Here is a 26,966-nt window from a genome sequence, read left to right as displayed (position 1 = left end):
AAAATGATGTCTACTCAGCTCAACATGTCAAAACAAAAATATGAAAATGCTATCACAATGAAAGAATTTACTATGTATATGAAGGGAGGGGAAGGGAAAAGTTCTTAACTAGCATGGTCGGTATGTAGTGCTACAGCTATACAGAAAAAGAGCAATTTAGAATGTCATTTTACACTAACCCATGCTGAAATTATGACAAAATATCACCTTATATCTGCTTTGAGATATGATTTGATATTAAATAAGAATGTCATTCAAGAACAAACGGCATTAAAAAAAGTGAAACTCCTTCAGAAATTGAAATTAATGGTGAACACTCTCTATGAAATATTCCAAAGCCTTTTCCAGACAAAGAGGCAGTAGTGAAGGAAAAATCTGTCAATTTATGTTACAAATAGTTCAGAAAGCCCATTACTTCTTCCACAAAAAACCTAGAAAATAGTTAATGGGATCATACTGTCATGTAGCATACTGAAAAGGATTGAGAAATCTAATGATATGTTAGCATAGATTATATTTTCAACAGTTGAATGTAAATATTATTGCTCACAACTGATGAAAGTTACTGACATCACCCAGGTGGTGTTTTGTTTGATGTTTGAATGACAATTTTGGTATATAGGCAGCATGTCTGTGCCCATTTCATTCTATAAGCATAGGCTGAGACTTGTTTGAACAGTCTAGGGATTTGTTAAATGTACAACAGCTAGTAAAAACATCAACCTGAAATGGTCCAAAAGAGAATTTGTACAGGTGGGTTGTCTGCCATGACTGGCAAGAAGAGCTGTGTTGCTTTACTAGAAATATTTTCTCAGTTGAAAGTTATTGACTGTATTATCCATCACATACTCTTTGTGCCAAGGGCATAATTTTCATGCATGTGCTAATTCTGTTGTCCATAGCATCAGAAATGTGCATTCATATTAAACAACCAAGACTTTTGAAATGTATCTGCTGAAAATGACAAGCATGGATATATAGTGCTTCCTTGAAAAATGTTTTGGTTGTCAAAAAGACAGGATACTGAAACGAAGAGAATCCATGCAATGTTTTTAAAGAGACGGGTAAAGTGTCTTTAAGCAGTGTATAAACATTGACAAGGTTTTCGTAAGTAATTTGACTATCCCTGCAGACATCATTCTTCATCTCAACCTTTCCACATTCCTACAGGGGATAACTCACCTTTTTGCTACCCTGTTTAATTTAGTCAAAACTTACAAATGCCTCATTCACAGTCAATGAGAGTGTTTTTTTTCAATGAAGACAGGGTCATTGGACTAAACCAACAAACTCTTCCAAAAGAGTTTGACTTACAATAATTTGAACTATTTTATTAATGTAAACTAGGCAGTTGCCCATCAAGAATGAGGAGGAGGAGGTGGGCAGGGATGGAGTGCTGACACCCACCACTCCGTACCACCGCCGTCTCCCAGGAGTGTGGGGGGGGGCAGCTTGCCCCACCATCCCCTCTGACCACCTCAGCCAGCACCCGATGCTGCCACCACCTGTAGGGAGCAGGGCCAGGGGGGAGGGCAAGGCCAGTGGCCCAATCCATCACCCGCCCCCACACCTCTGGTCTCTACATCCCCGCCGTCATGGCAGTGCTTTGCCTTGGTTTCAGACAACCAATCAGAGTGAAAATAAAGTATTATGGACAGACAGACAAACTGACTGAGGCTTTTATAATATCAGAATATTTAAGACCAGATAGTGAAAAGGGTTATAAACTGTAAAAATACCTCCTTAGAGTGATGTTGAAGCCATAATAGTCCAGGAATTATGCAGGAGGCAAGGATTTTTTAGGATTACCGTATTTTTCGGACCATAAGACACACCTGACCATAAGACGCACCCAGTTTTTATGGCAGGAGAGACTACGTGTGCCGGTGGCCGGCCATTTTTATTGCCGGCTCCCGGCCACCGGCACGGGCGCCGGCTTCCGGTGTAAACAAGCGGCGGATGTCCCGCTCGGGCTCCGCCGCCTCCTCGGGCAAGCTCCGCCCCGTCTCCCCGGGACACGGCATAAACAAGCGGCGGGTGTCCCGCTCGGGCTCCGTCGCCTCCGCGGGCAAGCTCCGCCCCGTCTCCCCGGGACACACACCTTCAGACCATAAGACACACCCTCATTTTCCCCCCACTTTTGGGGGGAAAAAAGTGCGTCTTATGGTCCGAAAAATACGGTAAACAAGAAAGTGTCACATGATTATTTATTTATGTATTTTTTCTTCTCATTTCCTGTCTTGTGAGGATATGTTTCTCAAACTCAGATACTATCTACTATCTGAATTAGTGTTGTTGTATCAGAACACATTGAATAATTTGTACACCCCGCATCCCACCATATACCATGTGTAGATGGTAGGGTTGCACTGATGCAGTGCTCTTCCTGGAACAATTGGGGGCCATTACATGCAGCACATATCTCAAACAGGCCAGAGCAGGCATCACTTGCAGAGTGGGTCCCCAGACCAGTTGTGGAAGATGTCTCGCTTAGTGTGGATCCCAGACTGGGAGGAGTAGGTGGCATGTACAGCACACATCCTGAGACCTGCATTGCATTTGGCATCCATACTGGCCAGTCCGGGACCTGCACTGCATGTAGCACACAGCACACCCCCCTCCAACCCCTCCTCCCACCAGTGCAGAACCCCCATTGCATGCAGAGCATTCCCAGACTGGGCAGGGGGTGGGCGCTAGATGTGGCATAGATCCCAGACTGGCTGGGGTGGGTACCACATGTGGGGCCAGATGAATTTGACACCCTTGTTCCAGGAAATATGCCTGAAGAAGAATGTATTGCATTTGAAAAGTTTTCTAAATCTATTCCAAACAATAAATATTGGACCAATAAATGATATCACCCAAAGATATACAAATTATACACACACACACAAATATATATGTATATAAATGTGTGTGTGTGTGTGTGTGTGTGTGTGCGCGCAACATTAACCACTTCACCAATCTACCACCTATAAGACAATTACAATATCCCCAAATTTTGAATAGCATCCCAAAATACCTTCAGGAAAAAAAAAATCAGCCTACGAAGTTATCAATGGGCTCTGATCATGTATTTCTTCCAGCACTTGAAATCAAATAAGCTAGAGAAAGCTAATAATAAAAACAAACGGCAGAATGACATTTGGGAATGACAAATACAGTTTTATGACGGAGACTGGGTGGGATAATCTTAAAAGAGAAGTGGTGGGAATTTCATCAACTAGATTAGACAAAGTTTAAGAACTATCTGAAGCGAGCAATCTTGAAGAAATAAACTGCAGTTGGTTTAACTTAATTGGCCTTTTTTCCTCCCTTTCAGTTGTCTGTCACACACACAAAAAATATTTGGTGCATCTAGTATGATAACACTAATTCAGATAGCAGACAGTGTCTGGGTTTGAGAAACACATAACATCACAAGAAAGGAAATTACAAGAAAAAAGGTACACAAATGTTTTCCTTCCATGCATGCCACTTTGGAAGCCATGCCTTACAGTTGGCTTCAATGGGATTTGTGTGAGTAAATGTTTATAGGATCAGGCCCTAGCCAGTCAAGCATTAAAAGTGCTGTGACTAAACGTAGAAGTGAAAAAGGAAAGTTAGAACTGCAAACTCTATTTTCTTAGTGTGAATAGCATATGCTGAGTCATCTCTCTTTAGACCAGATAGTGCTCACACAAACTATATGATAATGAGGTAAGCTTCACAAATAGAAGGCACAACCTTCATAATTAGTTGGGGAGATGGATTGAAGTGAATGAAATGGAGGTTTGTTGGCTCTACTGCCAGATGCACAGAAGCTTGTCTGTTTTAAACATTCACTACATCTCTGAGTGTGGGGTGCCCTACCCACAACACTGGTCACCCACTGAGAGTTTGAATTGAATTAAGTTACATTATAATTGGATTTTCCTTAGGCATTGCATTAGCATTTTCCATGATCTCACCCTTATTAGCCAAATCGCTAATCAGGAGTAATGTGGTTATATTGTTTGCTAGTTAAATTATCTGCTGCTACAGTTTCTGGAAGCCAACTTTGTACCCACACAGAGATAAAACTTTTTTCTGTACCTTTAATGGATATTTGGGGGTTTATTCCATGGCTAATGTTGCAATGGAACTCAAGAGTTTTAAAAGGTAATGAAAACATTTTCTCCAGAGAATGGTTAGTTTGGCATTTTGCTCATGCTTTCATGTTCTGTGTTAGAACATAGGGGTGATTTTTCTCCTTGGTAAGTGAAGTGAAGGCAAAGACAAAGTGGTCAAGGAATAAATTTAATAGCAGAGAAGTCCTTTCCCATGCATTGTTGTCTATTGTGCCCAAGCTGAAATACTGCTAACATTTAAAACTTTTACATTTATTATTGTAATACAACAGGAATCAAAATGGATTGTTATTCATGTGGGAATTATGCTGCATAATATTGTAGAGGCTGGTAGGTTCACCTGAAAGTGTTGCCTTGGCCCAATTTAGGAAAGGTGTGATATTAGAATCATCTTTGCAAATATAGGACTGGCTAGGTACATCCGTTGGACATTTGATGTAGTTTACTACCAACCATGCCCCTGATTCAAGGCAGATTTCCAACAAGCTGTGGTAGAATCCCTGTAAAATTTTTCGTGTTAAAAATATGAAGGGAAAGAGATAATCCTGTAAATAGGCTGCATCATGCAGTATCATACATAAACTACAGTAAGTATGATTTCATTTAGATACATTAGTTTTATTTTCAGATTCAAGATCAAACAGTTATATTTAGAATTATTAATTGATAAAAATCCCTCATAGAAGTAGAAACCTGTTTTCATTGTCAATCTAAATCCATGACACAGTTTCTTTAATATTCTATCTACATGTATATATACACACACAGATAATATTATAATCATATTCTGCATATACACTAGGCTTGAAACAACAAGAATGCTAGCCTTGACTTGAAAGAAGGCCAGTCTCTATTATTCCATCTATGCCACCTCAATTATCTTACAAAGGCTGTTGAAATGATAAGCCAGACTTCCATTTCATTAGAGAACTCATATGCATTCCAGACTTAGAAATGGGTACAGAACTCAAAATGGCACAAAAAGTAATTTTTAGGAATCAAATAAACTGGATTTTTACACTAGACCAGAACATTAGTGTGCTTAAAGTTTTGTGGTCAAATCCAATGCAACTGTCTCTGAATCCCCAGTCACATTACATGTCATACCATAACCACTTTTAATAAATTTTTGATAACCAGGATAGCTAGTGTCTTTCCTCAGAAGAGGAATATTTCCCCATCCAATTTAACTGGATCCTGAGGATCACAGGCTATGAAAGATCTGCTTCTCCATAACCACCAGAGATTTTTCCAGGTATAGGTAACAGGCACTAGAGAGAAGCAATGGAGGGGAAAAAACAATTAATAACGAAGTTACAAGGCTAGCTCTCAGTCTGTTGTCTGCCCTTCTCTAGGTCACGTGCTGTCAGTGATGGACTTTGTTCTTCGAGGAGGAATCTGTAAATAAATTAAAGCATTTTTAATTGAAAAATACAAAGAAATTGTTGACTAATTTCCCATTAGTACCATACCTTTTTGACTCTCCCTTATTGGAGTCAAAGTTTTATGTTGTCCCAAACTTACAGTCCCTCCTGAGTTACAATATACAGAAGGAAAATTGAAAAATGGGCAGGAATGTTGTAACAATGGCTAATAGTATCTAATAAACTCACTGTGACTTATTCATAAGGTTACCCAATACCTAGGAAGGCCTAACAGGCCACAGCCTTTCCTCTTGTGTCAGTTATTTACATTTCTATGAAGTCAGAGTAAAATACTGCCATTCTCATTTGCCCAGAATGCAAACCCTACACAAGAAATGAAAGTAAACAATCAAGTATTGATTCTTTCAAGTACCGTATAAAATCAAGTACGACATGATTTATGAAATCTAATAGTGTCTGTTGTTATTATCTATTGTTCAAGCATCTATTAGTAACTCTCATGAAATAGGAAAAAAAATATAGTCTTAGAAAGGAAAACATGCTATCACTGATATAATGCACAGCTCCTTTCTGAAAAAGTTTCAGCAGAGGTTCATGAAATGCTATAATGTATTGCTAGAACCACAAGGAAAAATGAACTGTACTTGATGTAAAAGAAAATAATTAAAATAGCAATATGAAATTATTCTAAGGGTATTCTGAGATAATCCAAGAAAATAGTTTACAGCTCCAAAACATTATGCCTGTCATTTGTGTCAGAACGTACAGTGCTGATGATATCCAAATGGAGAAGTGTTGCTTTAAAAAAATGAATCACAAAACCAACTGGTCTTGGATTAGGAGTTGCTCTAATTTATGCCTAGAAATAAAATGGTCTTGTTCAGGTGAGACTGAACCAAATCCCAGAGCATTACAGGCATTCTTCTTCCACAAAAGGGCAAGGTTAGAATATTGTGGAACTGCTTCTACTGAGAAATTTCCTTTCCATGTGGAGTATCTTCTGGTACAGCAATCAAGGTTGCTTCCTGGTTGCTTTGTCTCGGTTCAAAACAATGGGTTTAAGGTGCAAAATTCTACATTTATCTTGTTTTAAATGTAAAACAAAATAGTTTTACATCTAAAATGCATACTGCAGTAAGAGCCAACAAGAGAGACTTGGGCCCTTACTTAAGAAGAGATAAGTAAAACTTGTACTTGCAGGCTAAGTACAGACCATCAGAAAGCTCAAGGCTGACCTATTTAAATTAAAAAGGCCGCGGGCCTAGCCCACTAAAAATTGGGGCCACCACTGGTCGGGTGGCCACAGCTTTTAAAAATCCAACTGATTTCGGGGGACAAATCATAAGAAAACAGGATGTGCACGTGCAGGGTTATAGGGCCAAAACAAGTGCTCCCTGGGGGGACACTGAGCACAGCATGCCAGACAGCGCCCACTGGCCCTCAAACTCAGCTAGAATGCTGGTGGCTACTGCCCAGCTATGCTCCACTCAGAGATGTGCAGGCAGGACACTGAGGAAAAACGCCCCAAGGTCTCTGCCCAAGGTTGAAGTGATTCAATCTTTGAAGGTTAGTCTAAGCTGTGTAGATTGGTCTGATAAGCAAGTGAACAGACATTCACTTTTGATTCCAGAAAAGCAGCCACAAGCCTGCAATGGCCAAGGTGAGAAGGCCTGGGGTGCTAGTGCATGTCTCCCTGCTCAGCTGGAGCAGACAGTTTGGACCAAGGCTAGCTTGCCCAACCTGCAAGGGGGAATTTGCAGGGGAGACGCAATGTATCCTGGGATGCTGGTGGACTGTGAGTTAACTTGACTCTGGAGGGGATCCGAGACAGATGTTCAATAAACTGATTTAACCTAAATCAGTTAAAATCTGATACTACATCCATCCAGATTTAATTTAAACCAGTTTCAGTCATCTTGAAAGTGATTTACATGCACTGAACTTCTGTTGTGTTACAGATTAGAATCAGTTTCTGATCACTTATACTGGTTTATGTGTAATTTCTGTTCCTAGATGCAAAGTTGTGGCATTTACATTAACAGACAAATAAAGACAAAATTAATTTTGCATCGTCTTTAGAGAAAGAGAAATCAAATTAATTTCTACAGAAATTCCCCATCAAAATGAATTTTCCATGATGCTAAAAGAAAAGAAAATCAAATCGCCACGGGTGACTGGTAGGTTCCCCAGCAACTGATCAACAACTGGAGGGTGTCATTCAGTGGCTGATCGCTGACCCTGATCACAATCCCCACTCCCCGGCCAGCTAGAACCAATTTCAGGGGGGGCACATGCCTCCCCATGCCCACCCCCATGTATCGCCTATGCAAATAGCTCATACATATCTGTGAATGTATACCCTATCACTCAGGGTAAATATAGACATGCTGCAGACTCGATTCATTTAATCAGCTGGAGCTTGGTAACTGCCATGCTCCAGCAGCCTCCACACCTTGTGTATCAGCATTCCTGTGCTTCAAAATGGTGGAAGGGGTGCTTAAATGAAAACCCTTCAAATGAGCTTTCATTCAAGCACCCCCACCACCATTTTGAGGCACAGGGATGCTGCTACACAAGACGCTGCAGAGCTTTAATTAGAGAGGCTCTCAGAGCCACTCTAATTAACGCACCACCCCCCACACTCCTGGAACACATGTAAAAGTGCCCTGGAATACCAGTAGTACAACGTTCATATGAACTAACAGTATAAAACCGAGAAAACCTTACTTTAAAATATTTTCCGTTATAACTTAACTATCAGATCTTAGCTACCTTCATGCAGATTTAAAAGATGTGCTCCTCGGTGTAACTGAAGCTATTTAAAATAGCTTTGACCATTTACTGACAGCAAAGCAGGAAATGGAAAGTCTATTATGGAAGTAGGTCTATGAAAGTTTAAAACCCTAGTACTGTTTAATATACGTATCCTACTTTTTCTTTATAATGGTCCTGTCTGACTGATATTCTATGGAAAAACACAGACTCTTTATATAATCTTTGAAAGCAGAAAAAGAAAAAAGGTCTTGAAGTTGAAGGAAGCAGAAATTATAAACCATCCTGAGTCCTTATGGGTTGCACTGCAGTGGCAGAAATAGAATTGTTCCTGCAAAATTCCCCAAAACATTTGAAAAAAACCATCAAACATGAGGTAAATCAAAGACAGTTGATGATTATATATGTCCTGGATTGCTGGAAAAGTGCCAATCCTTATAAAATCCAAGTCTTAAATATCATAGGATGCAAATTTAGTGTGGAAATATAATACAACTAAAGCTGTATAATATTATAACTCAACTAAAACTGTTTTTTGGTGGAAAATTAGTTGGGTTTGCTTTAGTAACTGAAGTTTTTATTGACAGTGCCTGCTTTCTGTGGAAAATGTTGACTATTCACTGAAAAACCCCAAACTTCTATTTTCAGATTTTCATCTGTTCATTACATCCTAATTTTTAACAAAACCTTCCAAAAACCCACTAAATGTCCTACCCTTCAAACCTCACAAAAACTGTTTTTCAACCACTTCTACTTATAACATTATTGGGAAAAGAGTGTGTAATAAGGGCAAAAAATGTGCCCCTTGAGCTAAGTACAGGCAGCAAAAAAGCCCAAGGCTAAATTGATTCAATCTTCCCAGGTTAGTCTAAGCTGCATACATTGAACTGATAACCAAGTGAACAGACATTCACTTTTGATTCTGGAAATGCAGCCACATGCCTGCAATGGCCCAGGTCAGAAGCTGGGGGACACTAGAGCATACTTCCCTGCTCAGCTGGACCAGACAGCTTGGTTCAAGGCTATCCTGTCCAGCTTGTAAGTGGGAGTTTATGGGGGAAATACAAAGCATCCTGGGATGCTGTGAGTTAACTTGAATCTGGAGGGAATCTGAGACAAGTGCAATAAACTGATTTAACCTAAATCAGTTAAGTTTAATACTGCATCTATCCAGGTTTATCTTAAACTGGTTTCAGCCTTTTGAAAGCGATTTATGTATACTGAACTTCTGTTGTATTACAGATTTCTCATCATTTATACCAGTTTGTGTTTAATTTCCTTTCCTAGACCTTGAGAAATAATAATATGGATGGGTTAGGAAGGGGAGTAGTAAAGTCATGAGATGTGGAGATATTCTGTTCCATTTTTGACAGGATATCCAAAGATCTATAAGCTAGGCTTGCTTCATCCAGACTTACTCATCAGAGCCAGAGTTGCTAGAAAGCTATACCCAGTCACTCTTCCTTGGATTTTGTACTGCTACTTCAGAACCATCAGCTAGATTTGAAAGAACTAGTTTTACTGTCTCCCTGTGCCAGGTATAATTTATGCCAATTCAAAATAAACTGCTATAATAATCTTTAGGACTAAACAGCCCAGTAGTCATATCACGTGTTTTGAAGGGATAGCTGTAGTCTTTAAATATATGTGCTTGAGATGCTAATAATTATTATTGCCAGAAACAAACAAAACTGAGAATCATTTTGAAGTGAAGAAAGCAATGCAAGTCAGTAGCAAGAGTATGAAAGAGGGACACTTGTATTGCTTGTATGCTTCAAGCAATAAACCTCTTTTTCAGATAAATCTTTATTACAAGTGGGTTCAGGGAAAATCTCCAAAACCATTTTTTTTTTCAAACTCTTTCCAATTTCGTGCAATTGGATCAGGAAAGAAATCAGTAGCACCTTCCAAATAAACTGACATTGAGCGTATTGCTTGAATTCTTATCCCTTGCTCCTAACAAAATGAAAACAGACTCCAAGTATACCGAGTGGCATAGTGCATAAAGAGGACTTAGGAAATGGTGCCCCCAAAGGGAAAGTATGAGTATTTAAATAAAGTAAGATTGGAAGCAAAGCCTTAATTCAATGAAGCAGTTTAAACAGGGCCAAAGGAAAAGAGGAAGGGCAAAGATCAGCTTCAGGAAAGCAGGTGCAGCTCTGCTGGAGCTGCTCCACTGTTGTATTTGCAAGTTGTGGGAGAGAGGGGGGAGAAAAAACTTCTACGTAAGCCTTCCTCTTTCCACACTTATCCTCTATTATATATTATCTTTTTGCCTGCTTTTCTGACACCTGACAAAGAACATTTTGTATTCAAAACTTGTCTACCTGCACTACATAGTGGGTCCAATAAAATACACATCACCTTAGGACATCCCTATCTTTTGCACATTTCCTTTTCCCAGTCTTGTTTTTTGTATCCATTGCATCTGTTTTGATAAGAGGTAGATGCACAGAGGGCCAAACTAGGGGTGCTGTAAAGCAGACTAGCTCAACTCTTCCCATACTTCAGTTGTCCATCCCTTCTACATTCTTGCAGCCACTCTGTTTTTCCTACCTCATTCTGTTTTTTGTTAAATGGCCTTGTTTGTTAAGTGGTCTTGCCTCCATTTGGGGCATGAGTTGCCAAAGGCATGTCTGCAGGTAGAGATACACACAGTGGACAAATGATACACCCAAATGTTCACCCTGACTATCTTTCAGCTGGCATATAATGCAGTATGGGATTTATGGAACAGGAAAAGGAAGAGCTGTGTTCTACCATCCCACACATTTACTTATGCTCTTAGGCAAACTGAACTCCAGCAAGGGGATTTAATAAATGCACAACACACACCTTCACAAACATGAATGAAAAGAAAATCTTATTAAAATCTTAAATCCAATAAACATGAAGAGAAGCTCCACCCTTCCCTTTGCAAATAGCTGTTTTAATAGTCCTGGATTCAGTTTGGTTCCCAGCACTGGGAGCCCTGGAGGTGGACAGTCTTTTTATGAGACAGAAACATGAAATAGAAGGACCAGGGGTGGAAGGAAAGGAAGCAGGTTAATCGCTCCAATTCCTGTGGACATACAGCATGTGTCCTCCCAAATGGCATATGAATAGCCTCGTGGCCTTACTCCTGCAAACAAAGTGGCATTTTTTCCCCTATGACCAGAAGGAATAGGTGAATATTAAAGATGTTCTACCCAGCATATGTGCAGGGGTGTGGAATATACTGAGTCATCAAACACATTATTAAAGGTGAAAAACCATTTCTTGTACATTTTTTAAAGTAGGTTTATAGTGGTTGTTAAATTGTCTTCCTAGTCTGCAGCCAGAGGCAGCCTACGCAGTCTCCCACCTTCTATACTTTTCTCTGTTTTTTAACCTATACATAATATTAAGACAGTTTCTGGGTGGGTCCTAAGGTCATGTATTTGGATGACTATTTGTTAATATCCAAGGTAAACTCCCTACAGCGCTGCAGCTGTGTCTCTCTGAAGCTGAATGTTCAATATAGTTTCAGAGTTTCTAGGGTCGGAAGGGAACTGAGTAGATCATCTAGTCCAACCCCCTGCCATGACAGGAAAGAGTACTGGGGTCAAACGACCCCAGCAAGGTGTTCATCTAGCCTCCTCTTAAAACCCCCAGGGTAGGAGCCTGCACCACTTCTCTTGGAGTTGGTTCCAGATCCTAGCCACGCTGACTGTGAAAGCAGACTGGAGAAGATCAAAATGAAGAAAAAAATATTATATGATGTTATACCTAATGCTGTATTATAAACCTACTTCCACAGGTTTGAAAGCCTCTAGCAGTCAGAGCTAATTTCTTCTGGTGCAAATCAGTACAGTTCCTCTGAAGACAATGTAGCTATATCAGTTACATTAGCCAAAAGTCTGGGAATAGTTCTGGGAATTTATCTAAAATTTAACAAAAGGTGGAATACTGATCATACTATTTTCCACATAAACCAATGCTTGATATTCAGTTCCAGAGACAGTTCTTGTTGTAGCAATGTATGGATGTGTACATATTTGTGTTTAAAGAATGCATAAGGCCCAGATCCTACTCTACCTCTGAGATGTTGAAGTGGCACCTACGTGGTTCTTGGGGCTCTTAGTGAGATTCCACCTCATGCAGCAATCACAATTGTGGAAGATGTCTAGATTTAGCCTGCTGCATATGCTCAGAAGAAATCCAGTACAGTGATCTAGGCCACTGCACTTAGGCTCTTCTGTGACCCAAATCCATTTGGGCAAGGATAAAAAGTCTACATAAGTCTCCAAAGTCTCCAGGAGTAATGATGCCCACACCCAATTGCCCAGTAAATGAAGGCAGAAAATTGGAAACGGGTGTTCTAGGCGTATCTCAACCTGAAAAGATCTGAATTCACATCTCCTAGTTCATCACAGAGTGCCCTGACCAGCATTCCATAGGCTAAGCAAGGCTCGTAACAACTATCACCTCTTCTACTGAAGCTACCACCAAACAGTCAAGAGTGAAAGATTTATGGGTCCAGAAGGAAAGGAAACAAAAAGAAACCTGGCTCTGTGGCCCAGCAATCTGGGAACTTGTGGGAGGGAACAAGGTCTGGGTTCTGGCCCTTGTGTTCCCAGGGCTCCCTTCCTCACTTCCGTCCTTAGACTGAAGTCAGTGCTGTTGCCTGCCAGATATGCATGTTAGCTCATGTAGTCTTTTCTTTCTCTCAGAAGCAGAATCCCCAGAAGATCTCTCCTCTTACCTGTCACAATTAAGCAGGACCCTTACATGATGAAGTCAGCTAAAACTGTGATAAGGCTGCCCATTTGGAGAATGGAGACTTAAGCATCTGCACAGGTGGAATATGATTCATCTCTGGACCTGTACTACCTGTTGTCAGAATGGGAGTTCTGTGCATTCCCCCAGGAAGAATCAGATCATTCCCTTGAGCTAGATGTCTACTTCTGGGATGAATAGAGATTAAGTACTTATATGTCCAGAAGGAAGAGTAAAATCTGGACTGAAGTGTTTGTGGGAGCTTGTAACTGAGTAGATCATACTTCCAGGAGATACTTGCAGCCCTTTGAAAACTGGTAACTGGATAATCAGGCATGAAGGTGCTGCAGACTCTGAAATCTGTATTCGTGGTTTTCCTATCCTAAGTTCAAGACTGGCTTCCTCACTCATAGCCAGAAAGCCTTGGACTTCACTGTGGATAGCTGGCTCAAGAGGACAGCCTCATGCATGGAAATTCTTAAGCACTGAGGCTAGGGACAGACACTATACACAAACCAGTTGAAGTGATCAGAAACTGGTTTAAACCTGTAACAGAACAGATGTTCAGTGCACATAACTAAGTTTGAAAATGGCTGAAACCAGTTTGAGATAAACCTGGTTGAATGTAGTAGCAGACTTAACTGATTTGCCTCAAACCAGTTTATGCAATGTCTGTCCCAGACCCCTTGCTGGTTTAAGATAAACCAGACACCCCCAGCATCCCAGCATGCTCTCTGGGCTGGGCGGGGCTCTCTGCTCCACAGCAGAGCTAGCTCCTCCCCTCTGCTACCTGGCTGGAGCTTGAGAGACTGCAGGCTGCTTCCCCCCTGCCCTCAACACTCCTGCTGCCCTCTGCCTTGCTTAGGAGGTGCCTGTGTATTAGCTAGCAGACCACATGCTGGCTATAGTCCATGCTGAGTCAACAGACAGAATCAACAAATAGTTGATGGTAATGTCCCTCTGGTGTTTCCTTAATTGGGTGATAAACACTTATCAGTTCCCTGCTGAGCTAATTGGAGCTCCTCCTGAAGCCTGGCCATGTCCCCTTTGGCTCCATGCTGTGGAAGGAAGGAAGGCCTGCTCTAGCACCCTCCGGCTTCTAGCCTGAGCCATTGAAGGCATGTCCTTGCATTTCTGGGATGTCTGTCTGGTTACAAAACTGATTTAGCCTAGCCAGGTTAGACTAACCTGCAAAGATTGAATCAATTCAGGCTCAGGCCTTTTGAATGTCTGTCCCTAGCCTAAGGTCAAAGGCAAGTTCTGCTAGCCGGCTTAGGAGAGCTAAGCAATATGCACTGAAGCTCTTAAGCTTTTAAGGGCTAAAAACCAGACAGGCAGTTTACTCCAGACCAGCTAGTACAGCAGAGTGCCATACCAACAGGCACTTTACTGTATCCTAGTGTAGTGAGCTGTGATTCAATAATCAGCAACTAATGGTCTGATAATGAAGACTCTGTGGTAATCTGCAACCATAGAAGTTTTATTTCACTACTCTAATCCCAGTAGAAGTCTGAAATTAACTTGAAATCTGGGTTTTCTGTGATAGTTAAGTGTTACTGCCTTTATATTTACTTTGTTTAAAAACATGAAACTAATAATTTCCATCTAAACAAGATGTGAACATTTTCTGGGTGGACCACTGCTTGTTTCTTCTCATTCACACCTTCATACCTGCCCCCTGCCTTTCTCCCTGTACCTGTAACCCTTGTTTTATTCTGATGAAGGCATTATTTTCTATTAAAGCTAGAAAGGGGTCCAAACCTCTTCACCCCTCACCCTGATGATGGCATTTCTTTCCACTAAAATTAGGAGGAAGGCCATCCAGAACAGAGCCAGAGAAATGGCTGATCTCGAGCCAAACACTGTAATTGAATCAACATGCAAATTATCCTCTATGAACTGTAGAGATACAGAAGCAGGGTGTGTGTGAGAAATCAGGCACATGAGAAAAATCAGGTAAGTGAGAAATCAAGCAAGAAAAAATGAGTGAGGATAGAAAATCAGGTAAAGAAAGGTAGGGCTAGGAAGAAGTTTCTGTAGGTCTTCAGAACATTTAATAGCTGATCCTGGTTTCTGCAAATTTTTCCCCTAATTTCGGCATATGGTTTTTAGCTGTACCTCTAGGGTACTGTATGTAATACATGCTCCCTAACCTCCTCCAGCCCTACTTTCTTTGGCACTGATTAGCATGAAACTACAAACCTGCAGCAGGCCTATGAAAAGAGTCAAAAGAGGTAAATCCTGATCCCATGGAAGAAATTATTTCATCAGGGCCAGAACTTCACTAAGAAGTGTAAAAGAACCTTTTCAGGTATGATGTGATCAAAGATATAATGAGACAGAGACGGGAGGAGAAATTGGGCAGGAACAACATCTGAAAGATCATGTGGTTGCTTAGCGATAGGCCTTTTCTTGGAGAAAATAAAAAGCTAAATCAGTGATTTCTTTCAGAAAAAGTGGGGCTTTAAGGAAGCATTTAAAACAAGACAATAAGTCAGAAAAAAGGGATCCAGGCACAGGGCTAATTCGAAGGAAAGTGTAGATGTGATTGTGTGAGGCAGAAGAACAAAGTCAAGGGTATCAATATTACCAGAACAGTACATAAAAAGGGGCAGCAACAATCTGCTTTAAATAAATAGACCTTAAGTCTTCCTTCATAGTTGGTTAGCGAAGCTATAGACATTGAGGACATTTTTACATGTGGTCCTGATGTGATGCTGGGCACTTTTAATTAGTGAGCCATGCTAATTAAAAGTGCCCGTGTGTCATGTGCATCAGTAGTACAGTGTGTTCCCATGCTGGGAAAATGGCCATGGTGCACTTTGAACTAAAGCACATTGAACTTGTTTTAGTTCAAAGCGCGCCACGCCATTTTGTCAGTGTGGAGGTGCACTACACCACTGATAAACGTGATGTGCGGGGCTGCCAGAGCACATCAGTTTACATGCTCCAACGCGCTGGATTTCCAGCACATCAAAGCAGGCTCCCTGCATGTGTGCAATTGCCCTGAGTTCTTTAAATCTTTCCTTATATCAGTTTTTCTAGTAACTTAATCATTTTTTGTTGTTCTCTGGCCTTCCACTTTACCACTTTCTGGTAACACGATGCCCATTTCCAAGTACAACTGACAAAGGCTATTACTACTTTTATTTTCTGTGATGTAAGCCCTTTGCAATTGCAGTGACCTTGTAGCAAACTAGATTAAGATCATTTATTATAAACACTGAGTATGGGAGTCTTTGGATCTGTCATTTATCTTGCACTACCTATAGTCATAGTTACATACATAGTAAAAGATTACTACATTTGGCAAACTAAGTAACATGTATGTGCAGAACATATACTACTTTCAGATAAATTAATATGCTAAATACTACAACTACTAAGTCACCCATTCATTTTATGTGTGTGCAAGTCATGACATTGAAATTGATGGACCAAATCCTACAGGTTGTTACTTAAGCAAAATTCACATAGTCATTAAGGGAAATTTGTGAAAAGTTGGGGAAGGCCCTATAATGTCAGGCCAGTTTTCTCTTTATGAAATAAACTGCCTCATGATGTTAACCTTCTGCATTTGTGCTGTTTAAACATTCCAGTTTCATAATCAGCACTACCTCAGAAATTCATCATTAACATTTCAAGGAGAGTTATTACCTCCCTGGGAATATTAAAAGCTGAAACGAAATATCCTGCAGAAGTTTTGCTAGTTATAGTCCTTGTCTTAAGAAGGTTATAATAGTTAAAGCTAACCCAAAAGCAGGGGAAAGGTGTAAAGTTGCCCCAATATTTTTCCTATTTATTTTGGAATTTTGAAATTTGAAGTCTTGCCAAAAACAATGTAAATCAGTAATGTATTAGTAGTTATTGCCAGTTATTATTAATGGCTAATTTTTACCGTGCAAAAGCACAAAACAGAAAAGATGCCCATACACAACACACTCTCTAGATAATGGATTCATTCTGTACTATAGGCCAAAATTAGGAAATTTTCTCTATGGTGTCTGGCGAAGTAGTCAGAGTAAAAATTGACAAATTTCAACTCATCAAATTTCCAACTGCTTTTTGTCCTGGGAGGATGGGGATTGGGCATCCTCTACCACCAGTGGTAGCACAAATGGGAAGCACAGCTTTAAAAATATTTGGAAATGGGAGAATGAGCAGCCATCTCATAGGAAAATGAAGGGAAAAATCGGGAGGTAGAAAAAAGGTACAATTTGAAACCCGTGATAAAACCACTCTGCCAAATAATCACCTCTGCAGCCGGCTCCCAACATCCATTTACAACATAGGGAGCATGGGGACAATGCTCATCAGCAAAACCTTGTGCAACAAAAGCAGAAAATGAATAAGCCCCAGCATGTCTTTCCCTCACTGTACAACTAACTATGGAAGATCCAGCCCCATAATTTAGGATACTTGTCCATGCATTTCAATGGATATTAATATTTTCACCCCCTTCTGCATGTATTTGCTAAAGAATAGATGACCAGACATGTTTTCATTTTGGATTGTTCAGGAGAGATACTTTAGCAACTTCCTATCAATCTTACAATAGCCATACCATACAGAATAATAAATATGACACTGTAAACACATGATATTAAATAAACTTGGTTTATGCATTACTGCATAGCTGACAATGGCATTATGCCACCTGAGAGGATATTTACACAAAAGGGTCATCACACATGACAGTATGGGAGGACATAATGCCTTGTATACCATCCTCCCTGCCAATTGTTTTTCTGTGCAAGGAGTAAGGTGAGTTTCTAAGGAGAAAGAGAAGGAAGAGGCACTTGGAATGCAAAACAAGGTCTGATTTGTTTGTCTAGTCTTGATCTTTACAAAGGTCTGAACCAAGATTAAATACCTATGTACTTTCTGGAATTTCAAATCCAAATTTCAGTGTTGCATGTAGATACATTTGCCTCACAGTCACTTTTTACTTTTGATCACTTAAAATGATATTGCCTCCATTCTTGACATTTTTAGAGAGCAGAGGTCTACGCTTTCTGATTCATAGTTTTGTTCAGCAGTGATGTCAAAGATGTCTCTGCTACTTAGTTCAAAGAGAAGAAACAGTGATTCCATTAGCAGGTTTTCTATAAAGTAAAGCCAAATCCCAAGGCTTGAATTGTATTAATAGGGCTCCCTTCTAAAACCTGTCCCATCTCTGTCCCATGTTACATACAAAGTCTTGGTTGGACTAACAGAAGCTCTGAAGACTACCTCTTTTCTTTAAGCCTGTTACTAGGAGTTTAATGAGGCATTTATGTGATTTCAAAATATGTAAGAGGTGTTTTAAGTTCAGCGAAACTGAAAGCTACAGTATAGCTACGATTACATCAGAACTGCCAAGACATACCTGTTACATCCCTATAAGGCCAAAACCTTACAGTGAGCATACAACAGATATGGACATTTACTAAATATCCCAAAAAGGCCCCAATAAAAAAAGTAAACTCTAAATATGCTCAGTACAGCTGTTGTCTTACCATTTGCCTTGTGCTGCACATCTGGCGGAAACTGGTCAGGAACATACCACTGATAGTCTGGCTGAAAAGAACAATAAAACATTATTACAGCAATATGGGCTTCATAGACACTTCAAACAAAAGAATAGTGACATATTAAAAAATAATTACACAATGAAGCTTTTTATTAGTCATACAAAAGTAATTTACAAAATAACTTATATTTGGCTCTAAATATCCACTAATTGAGTTTTTCAGTTTGCTTTCTTCTTTATGACTTGTGGATTAGATGCTGTGCTCATTACAAATGCCAGTGTAAATCTTTCTAGACCTTACAAATCAAACCAAACATTAACATGGCAATTTTCAAAGGTCTATACAGTTGTACCTGAGGAGGAAGAGGAAAGGGAGAAATGCTCCAGAAGACATTGTCAGCCATCACAATTTTGATTATAAAGGTAAGCATTCAAGAACAAGGAGAATTATGGCATGCACTGACATGACAGGTGACAGTATTCCAGTTTGAAAGCTTTGCTTTTTCATGCTGACAGCTTGATCTCAAAGGAATGTTCCTCTTGTTCTACTGTATTACATGAATACTCCTATCATATCAAATAAGTTTCATATGCCATCAAGAAACTACTATGGGACAAGGAATCATTGTAATAGACATTTTCCCTGTCTACAAGAAGAAGCTACCAAGATGATTTTGCCCTGCCAAAACTTCAATATTTAGCATAGAGAAGGAAAAAAGGGAATGTGGTTCTATACGTTACATCAGGGGTTGGCAACCTATGGCCTGCAGGCCGTATCTAGCCAACAGAGCCAATTGATACAGCCTGCAGACATGGATCTCTGGCAAGATTCAGTGGCAAGGGGCTTCAGCAACAGTTACTTTTCCCCTTTGCCACAGGGAAAAACAGCAGTGGCAGCTGGGTCTCACAGTACAGCCCCAACTCTAACCCAAACTGGGTTAAACTGACCCTCAACCAAAAAGGTTACTGACCACTGCTTTATATCACAAAATGTGGTCAATAACTAGCAAAGTAATTAATTCCTGAAGATAAATTTATGAAATTGTTACTTGGTAGTTATGTTTGGACTTAAACCCAATAGAACTTAATGGCCTTTAAATGGGACACCTTTGCCTTTATCTTGAATACAGAACTGAGATTTTTTTTTTAAATAGTTCATTTTTGCCTATGTCAATTATTAACAGTTGGTGCTTCCTTGTTTAGGGAATGACAGGAAATTATATTTATTATGTGTTTTAAATAAGAATTACAGTATGCTTTTTAAAAGTCTGGACCTATGCACAGACTATAGCATTAATTACCAGGGGAACACTAACAAGGTTCCTAGAGTGACAAAAGTACATATGTGAATTGCTCCTTCCTTCAGTTAGTTAATTGGAGGAAGTTGAAGAATTCTTGACGTACAGGAATTACTTGGGAAAAAATTCCACTGTGGATTTCAAGTTCTCTGCCTTTACATGGAAGACACATTACTTAAAAGGAGTTTTGGCCCTTACTCATGGGCAGGTCCAGGAGCAGGATGGAGATGACGTCCCCTTTCAGCTGTGTATTCCCAGTGAGATCTCTGAGCTAACTGGCTTCATATCCAGAATCATACAATCATAGAAAAGAAGGGACCCCAGGAGACCATCTAGTTCAACCTCCTGCTCAAAACAAAACCACTCCTGCTTCCTTGCCCACCACCAAATTTGGTGGCAGGGAACAGGGAGGGGGTGAGCAAGTATGGCATTCACCCCCTTGGGTTTCAAAGCCACATCAAAATAGTGGCTGAGATCACAGCCATGCTGACAAGCTGATGAACTCAGACTGCTCACTGCACAGGTGATAAACAGCTGAACCAGGGTGCAAACACCCCTCCCCAGACACCTTTAGATTCTATCCCTACCCTTACTATATAGCAGTTAGACTTAGGTTTTATTCAATACAGTCCTTTGGAAATCTGTGTCCTACTGAGAAGTCACAGAAAGCCTAAGCAAGAGAAGCATCTGTCTTTCACTGAGACAAGAAATGGTATTCATGTTTTATACCTTACCCTAGAATTCTTAACTATTTCTAGGCTGGAAGACAGGCCAATGCAGGCCGTGAATTAAACTATTTAAATATGTGATAACTTTAAATACAAGAATTGTCCTACAGGTTTTAGGACAGTAAAAATGTGCTCTAATGCTTCTCTTTATCGGATTTACAGAATTTGCAGTTCACTTAATTCTTTTCTCCACTCTTCTACCTATTTATATTAGTTTGGAAATCTACCTAAGGATGGGAGGAATGCATTTCATGTCAACAAAATGAAAATGATTCTACTGGAAATTTTCAAAGGAACATAAAGGAGTAACATGAAGAAAGAACAAAAATGCAAAACGCACAGAAAAACACACAGTATTACATATGTTAAATCAAGAAACACATTCAATCCCAACACCTTTTTTCATTGCTGACAAATTGCTCAGGGGCTTGACAAGAACTCAAAAGAGCAACATGATGCTCACACTGGAAAAGAATTTCAAAGACGAACTCAAGCAACAAAGATGAGAATTTCAAGGCAACCAATCAGAATCTGACTACTTCTTCCCAGAACCCAGTTAGGAATGGTAAAATGTATAAACACAGGGATTCCTTGTGGAATTAGAAACACAGATGATGAAAAAACTTGGAGGGAAAAGCCAAAGTAATCTAGGACAGAGTCCAACTACAGTGAAAAACATTCTATGACATTTACAACTCTGATAAACAGAGAGACAGGCATATTTTAATTATATTTATATTGATCCACTTGTCCACAGTTTTTCTTCTAGGCATTAAAGCTGACAGTCACAATTTGTAAAACTCATTTATAATTACACTAATAAACATAATTTAGTATGTAACATCATTATAGGAATATACAATGAAAATGATGTGCAGCATTTCATGTTATTTTACTCTTATTTTAATTTCTCCTTGAAAATGTAATTATATAAATAGTTTCACAAGAGATGGATCTACTATAAGAAAATTATATATTTTCTTAAAGTGTTAAAATCAGGATTTTTGCCTTTATTCACAATGAGTAGAGCTTTACTTCTCCAGTGGTCTCACCTAAATCAAATCAGCTATAGTTCAAGATAGTGCACAATATAAATAAAGATGAGTGGAATTTGACCCTCTATACTTTATAGAAGAGTTTCACATCCTGCCATTAACTTGCCCATGTGCACGAAATACAGCCATGCTATCCAGAGAATATCTGATCATGTGGTTTGTATAAAGTTTTATTGCCCTGATTATGGGGATGGGGACATTGCAAGTCCAACAGGTCATCACAAACAAACATGATCATTTACTGAATCAGCTAGAGAAATACAACGTAGTAGACAACTCATTTTTTAGGGCCCAATCTGACTTCTAGAGAAGTCAGCAGAATGATCCCATTGAACTCAAGAGGGCCAGGATTTTGAACATTGCTACTGTCACTCTCCTCATTTATTCTAAATGTCTGGGATATGTTTCACCCCTCAGAGATCAAATCCGTCTTTATAAATATAGCTTAATTATTCAACAATATTCAAAGAAGACAAAGAAGATGACACGAGTAAAAGTACATACTCATTATTATTTAGTTGCAATCAAACTTCTTGCCAGGTTATTTTAATGAGGAATTTTCCACTGCTATTATTTAAAACAAATGCAAAATAACCACCTCTGGATATAATAAAGAATTGTTAGAGAGTGTTAAATATTTAGCCCACATATGGAGCAAGCATAAAATTGCTAAAGACTTAATTATAATGGTAAAATTCAGATGATCAAATTGATAAAGATATTGACTGGATATATAAACTTGGCTGAGATCTGCTCAGGGCAGCACCTGATAGAGGAGAAACAGGGAGCAAACAATATGGATTATCAAAGGCAGACTGGTGATCTGTGCAGAGAAAGGCAAGGAGGCAAACTCAAGAGAGATCACTAAGGCTAGCTCAAGATCATGGAAACAAGGGAAAGATTTGATCTGGATCCTAAAATGAATTGAGAGATAAATATGTGTATAGAATCATAGGATAGTAGGGCTGGACAGGACCTTATGAGATCACCAAGGGACAGCCTGAAATTAATCATTGTGACTGTCATGTTCTGGGAAAACCATTGTTCAGGGGAATGGGAAGTAACAGAAATCCTACTTACTGGGTGCTGCTGCTGGTCATGAATGCCTCGTACTGTTCTGTGTAACCAAGGGTCTTGGTAGTGGTGGCATAAGCCACAGTTTCCATAGTTAGCAGAAGGTGGAAGGAACACTTGAGGCTGGATGTAGTGCCTTTCAGTTGGTACTGCAAGAGCTTTTCTCTGCAGGAAAAAGATTTAAAAAAAACCCCTACATTGTTAACTGCAGATGTACATAAAACAGAATACTCATACAAATGAACCATATGTGAAGATGAATCAATGTTTACACAACTAATTGTGATGCTTCTAATTTAGCCTATTAAGAATGTTAACAAACATATATATCTTCTCTGATCAATCCTCCTCCAGGCACAAGGCCAAAGTGTCTACAATTTTTCAAAATGACTAAATGCCCTGAAAACACATCTTTGGTGTCTTCTAGAGCCAGGTGACACTTATTACATAGAGTAGCATTCTGCTATTCTCATGGTTCGTCCAGTGTTAAATGCTTGTAGACTTGCTTAACGTGGAGACTGGGTCACAGCAGTAACTACAAAGCCAAATACTGAGATCCTCACAGCTTTTTGCTCTGCTTTTTCTCAGGCCTCATGGAAGTTCAGTGAAGCTCGGGAGTTTGCCTCAGAAGGGACTGACCAAAAGGGGATAAAAAGATGAAACAGAACCTCTCAATTTGGTCTAATAATATAGACTAAGTACATATCTACATAGCACTTTTCATGCTCAAGACCTTTCAATAATATTTTCTAATCAAATCACAGGCAGTTAATTGAATACATTCAGACCACAGCAACTATAGTGGAACATGTTTATAAAGGGGCTTGGGGCACTGGGCAGAGCTGCTGCTTACAGGTGAATTGTATACCAGTGAATGCTGAAGCAGAGAAGCTCCATTTATGATAAATCAGAAGTCCAAGTCACTCAGTAGGAGTTACTTCTCTAGCACATCTCCATTTATATAGAGAAACTGCTCTATGGGAGGGAAACAAACATAGTATGAAAATGTAACATAACAGCTGACCCTGCAGTCCTTACTCTCCTGTATAGTCTTGCTGGCCTCTGAAGGGATAGTTCAAAGGCTCTCATTCTACAGGGTGAGAAGGTGGTAGGTTTAGAAGTGGAGATTTACTTTACCAACTCACAGAAATTTTGAACCTTACATTTAAATGTAAAAACCAAGGTACAAAGGGGCATACAGACCTGTTGTTTTAGCTGTTTCTGTAGTTGTTCTTTTTCTTTCAGACATGCTTTCATCTGCAAAGAAATAAAGTTTTCACTTTGATTAGTTAACCATATTGATTTCCAGTCCCAAAACTGGTACTACTGCAACTGTTCGTAAAATACAGAAGATACCCAAGTGCAACACCTCACACTGGAGCTCCTGCCTGCTATGGTTGGCATAACTCCAATGTGTTTGTAAGGGAAGAGAAAGAGATCTCTTTTGGCTGACAAGCAATTTATTTCAGGGGGAGGAGGGGAGGGAGAAAGCGAGAGAGAGTGCTAGGGTGGCCATTGGTCCTGTTTTAAGCCAGACCATCTACTTTTAAACCCTTTGTCCCCTGTCCATTTCTGAATGAGGAGTGGACAGCTAAAAGTCCTGTTTTTCAGTTAACTGGTGGCAATACATGTCAATCATTTGTCCTCATGATTCTATTGGCTCTGCCTAGCAGTAGGGCAGCGCACAGCCAGGGCAAGCAGAATTCTGAGTCAGCCAGGGAGGGAGGTGGCCTTTTTGAGGTGGCCCCACCCCTTGCTGCTGATTGGCTAAGGAGACAACAGCCTCACCCCTCACTGCTGATTGGCTAAGGGGGCTAATGATTCCACCCCTCGCCAACAGATGTCCTGTATTCTGGGGTTGTGTCTGGCCACCCTAGTGTATGTGCATGTATGTGGTGTCACTCCATTTAGCACTGGTGAGGTCTTGCCTTGAGTACTGTGTCCAGTTTTGGGTCTCATGCTTCATGAAAGACATAGAAAGATTGGGAAGAGTCCAGCAGAGTGACAAAAAGATTTTTAGAGCGTGGGGAAGGATGATTGATAAGGAAAGGCTAAAAGAACTAGAGTTTCGTGGGCAAAAGAGAAAACTGATAGGGGATTTGATGATAACAGTTCAAATACCTGAAGGGCAATTATAAAGGGGATGTAGACAGATTTTGTTCTGTGACTGTAGAGATAAAGCAAAGGAAGTTTAGGTTGGAGATTAGGAAAAAAAACTTTTTGACTCTGAGGGTGGTCAAGCCCTGAAGCAGGCTACCTAAAGAAGTTATGAAATCTCCATCCATGGACATTTTCAAAAGCAAGTTAGACAGATACTTGCCTGGGATGGTGCGCTGGATCTCTCCCAGACCTACTTTCCTATGGTTATTTACTCATTACTTATTTATTTATGTACATGCGCACTCACACCAGATACCACCTCTCCTAACCCTAATCACAACATCACAGAGAAGTGGCACGTTGATTGCATACGATTGTTTTAGAGGGATCTTCATGTCTTTAAAGTGAGTGGTTCTCACACCCGACCATAACCTGAGGCTCATGCTGTGAAGGAAATAATTCTTCAGCTTGATACAGCCATTTCTAATAGCTGAATCAGCTCCAGAAACAAAAATATCAGTGAAGGAAATTAGGCAGACAAGGTTCTTTGGGTAGATGTGATATATTTTATTAGACCAACTAAAAAGAGTAAGAAAAAATGTTCTTTGCAAGCATTTGGACACAAACGCCCTTCTTCAGGCATAGGAAGAGTCTAGTGGTATTTTGTATGCTCTCCTGGGTAGAAAAATGCATTTTCACAGGCCTGTATTTTGCATATTGGCTTCCATTCTAAACATGTCTAGACTCTCCTGTGCCTGAAGAAGGGTGTTTGGGCCCAAACGCTTGCAAAGAACAATTTTTCCAATTATTTAGTTGGTCTAATAAAAGATATCACATCTACCCAAAGAACCTTGTCTGCCCATGTTCTTAGACCAACATGGTTACAACCAACAACCCAACAAAGGAAACTGGCACCTGGGCATTTCTTCAGCTGATTACAATGTCTTTCACTGAGAGTAATGTACAATCATAAGACATTTAGTTACATGCCATTTATCCTTGCTATTTCCATATGCTTGAATGCCCCTGCATGACAAATCAGCATTCTTTCTGGCATTTTCTGCACTGGCACTAATCATTTTACAGTCACCTGTTGTTACCTGCTTATTTTTCATTTGGAGTCTCATCCTGTGCAGTCCCAAGCACATGCAGGATATGCTAACTGCCCTCATTGCTAAAGTGAATAAGAGCCTAAGGCAATCAGCTTCATTGAAGGAAGCACTCAAGCACCTTGCAAGATATTCTCCTGCTGCTTTAAGATCCTGTGACTCCTGCTACTACTGGTTCATAGATTGGTTAAGAATCAGCTAATATTTCTATTTCCTCTTTGGAAATCAAGGAGGAAGAGGAGTTATCAAAGTATATTCCATAATGATGCTACTTACTGCAAAACATTGCACAATTCTGTCAGACAGAAGATACTGTGGCTTCATCATGTTTTTAAGAGGTAGGTGGGAAAACTGAATCTTTGTTTTGTGCTATGACTTCATTTCAGCTTTCTGAATCTCCATAATCAGAACATTACATTGAAGAGGATTTTGCAGTAACCTGAATGACTCAGATTTGCTCAGTGTGGCAAATTTTGTTCTCAGTTATGCTGGAGTCATACACGGCTGAGAGCAGAATTTGATGCATTACATACTTTAATTCAATGCTTGGGTCAATACTGTAGCTTTTATACCAAATGCCATGCCAACAAAACAAAGAGCGTCCTTTTCCTTTGTTCTTTTTATTTGAGAGAGATTTGAATAGCACCCCTTCATCTACTCAATTTGGAAGAAGTCTCTAATCATTTCTCATCTCCCTACAATGTTACTTCAGAATGATTTCATCCCAGGTGGTGACTTCACATAAATCCAATGTCAATTAATGGAAGCCAGAAAGCCTTGTATGGAAAGTGAGAAAATAAAAATAAAATACACGTGTACTGGCAATGGTAGCTTTTTTTTCTGAGTCATACCTGAGAATTTAATTTGCTCACCTGGGACTGTGATCTCTCATTGATTCTTTGAAGTGCTTCTTTCTCCTCATTAAGTCTTTCTCTGTCCGACCTCTCCTTTTTAAAGTCTTCTTCATATATCTGTACCTGCAATTATTCACATTTGTCATTTGTATTCCAGCAGCGTGAAAATTATGGAGTTTATCCATTTATACTTTTTGTTTTGTTTAAATACAGTTTCAAACAAGTACAAGGAA

At 39.8% G+C, this 26,966-nt stretch overlaps 1 protein-coding gene across 1 annotated transcript in view; it reads right to left on the bottom strand.

The window, feature by feature from the left end:
* Nucleotides 1-4,265: 4,265 nt before the first annotated feature.
* Nucleotides 4,266-26,966, bottom strand: part of TNIP3 (TNFAIP3 interacting protein 3) — a 61,202-nt gene continuing 38,501 nt past the window's right edge. The window contains exons 7-11 of the mRNA XM_019533958.1: nt 26,731-26,856; nt 23,874-23,927; nt 22,677-22,835; nt 18,502-18,562; nt 4,266-5,507 (exon numbers count right to left, since the gene is read on the bottom strand). Coding sequence (XP_019389503.1) covers nt 5,476-5,507; nt 18,502-18,562; nt 22,677-22,835; nt 23,874-23,927; nt 26,731-26,856 — 432 coding nt within the window. The 3' untranslated portion in view covers nt 4,266-5,475. The remainder of the gene's footprint in view (nt 5,508-18,501; nt 18,563-22,676; nt 22,836-23,873; nt 23,928-26,730; nt 26,857-26,966) is intronic.

Source organism: Crocodylus porosus, unplaced genomic scaffold (genome assembly GCF_001723895.1).
Source record: "Crocodylus porosus isolate Cpor-Errol unplaced genomic scaffold, CroPor_comp1, whole genome shotgun sequence".
Lineage (NCBI taxonomy): Eukaryota > Metazoa > Chordata > Crocodylia > Crocodylidae > Crocodylus > Crocodylus porosus.
Note: the sequence above shows the minus strand (reverse complement) of the source record. Positions and strands in the feature narration are given on the sequence as shown.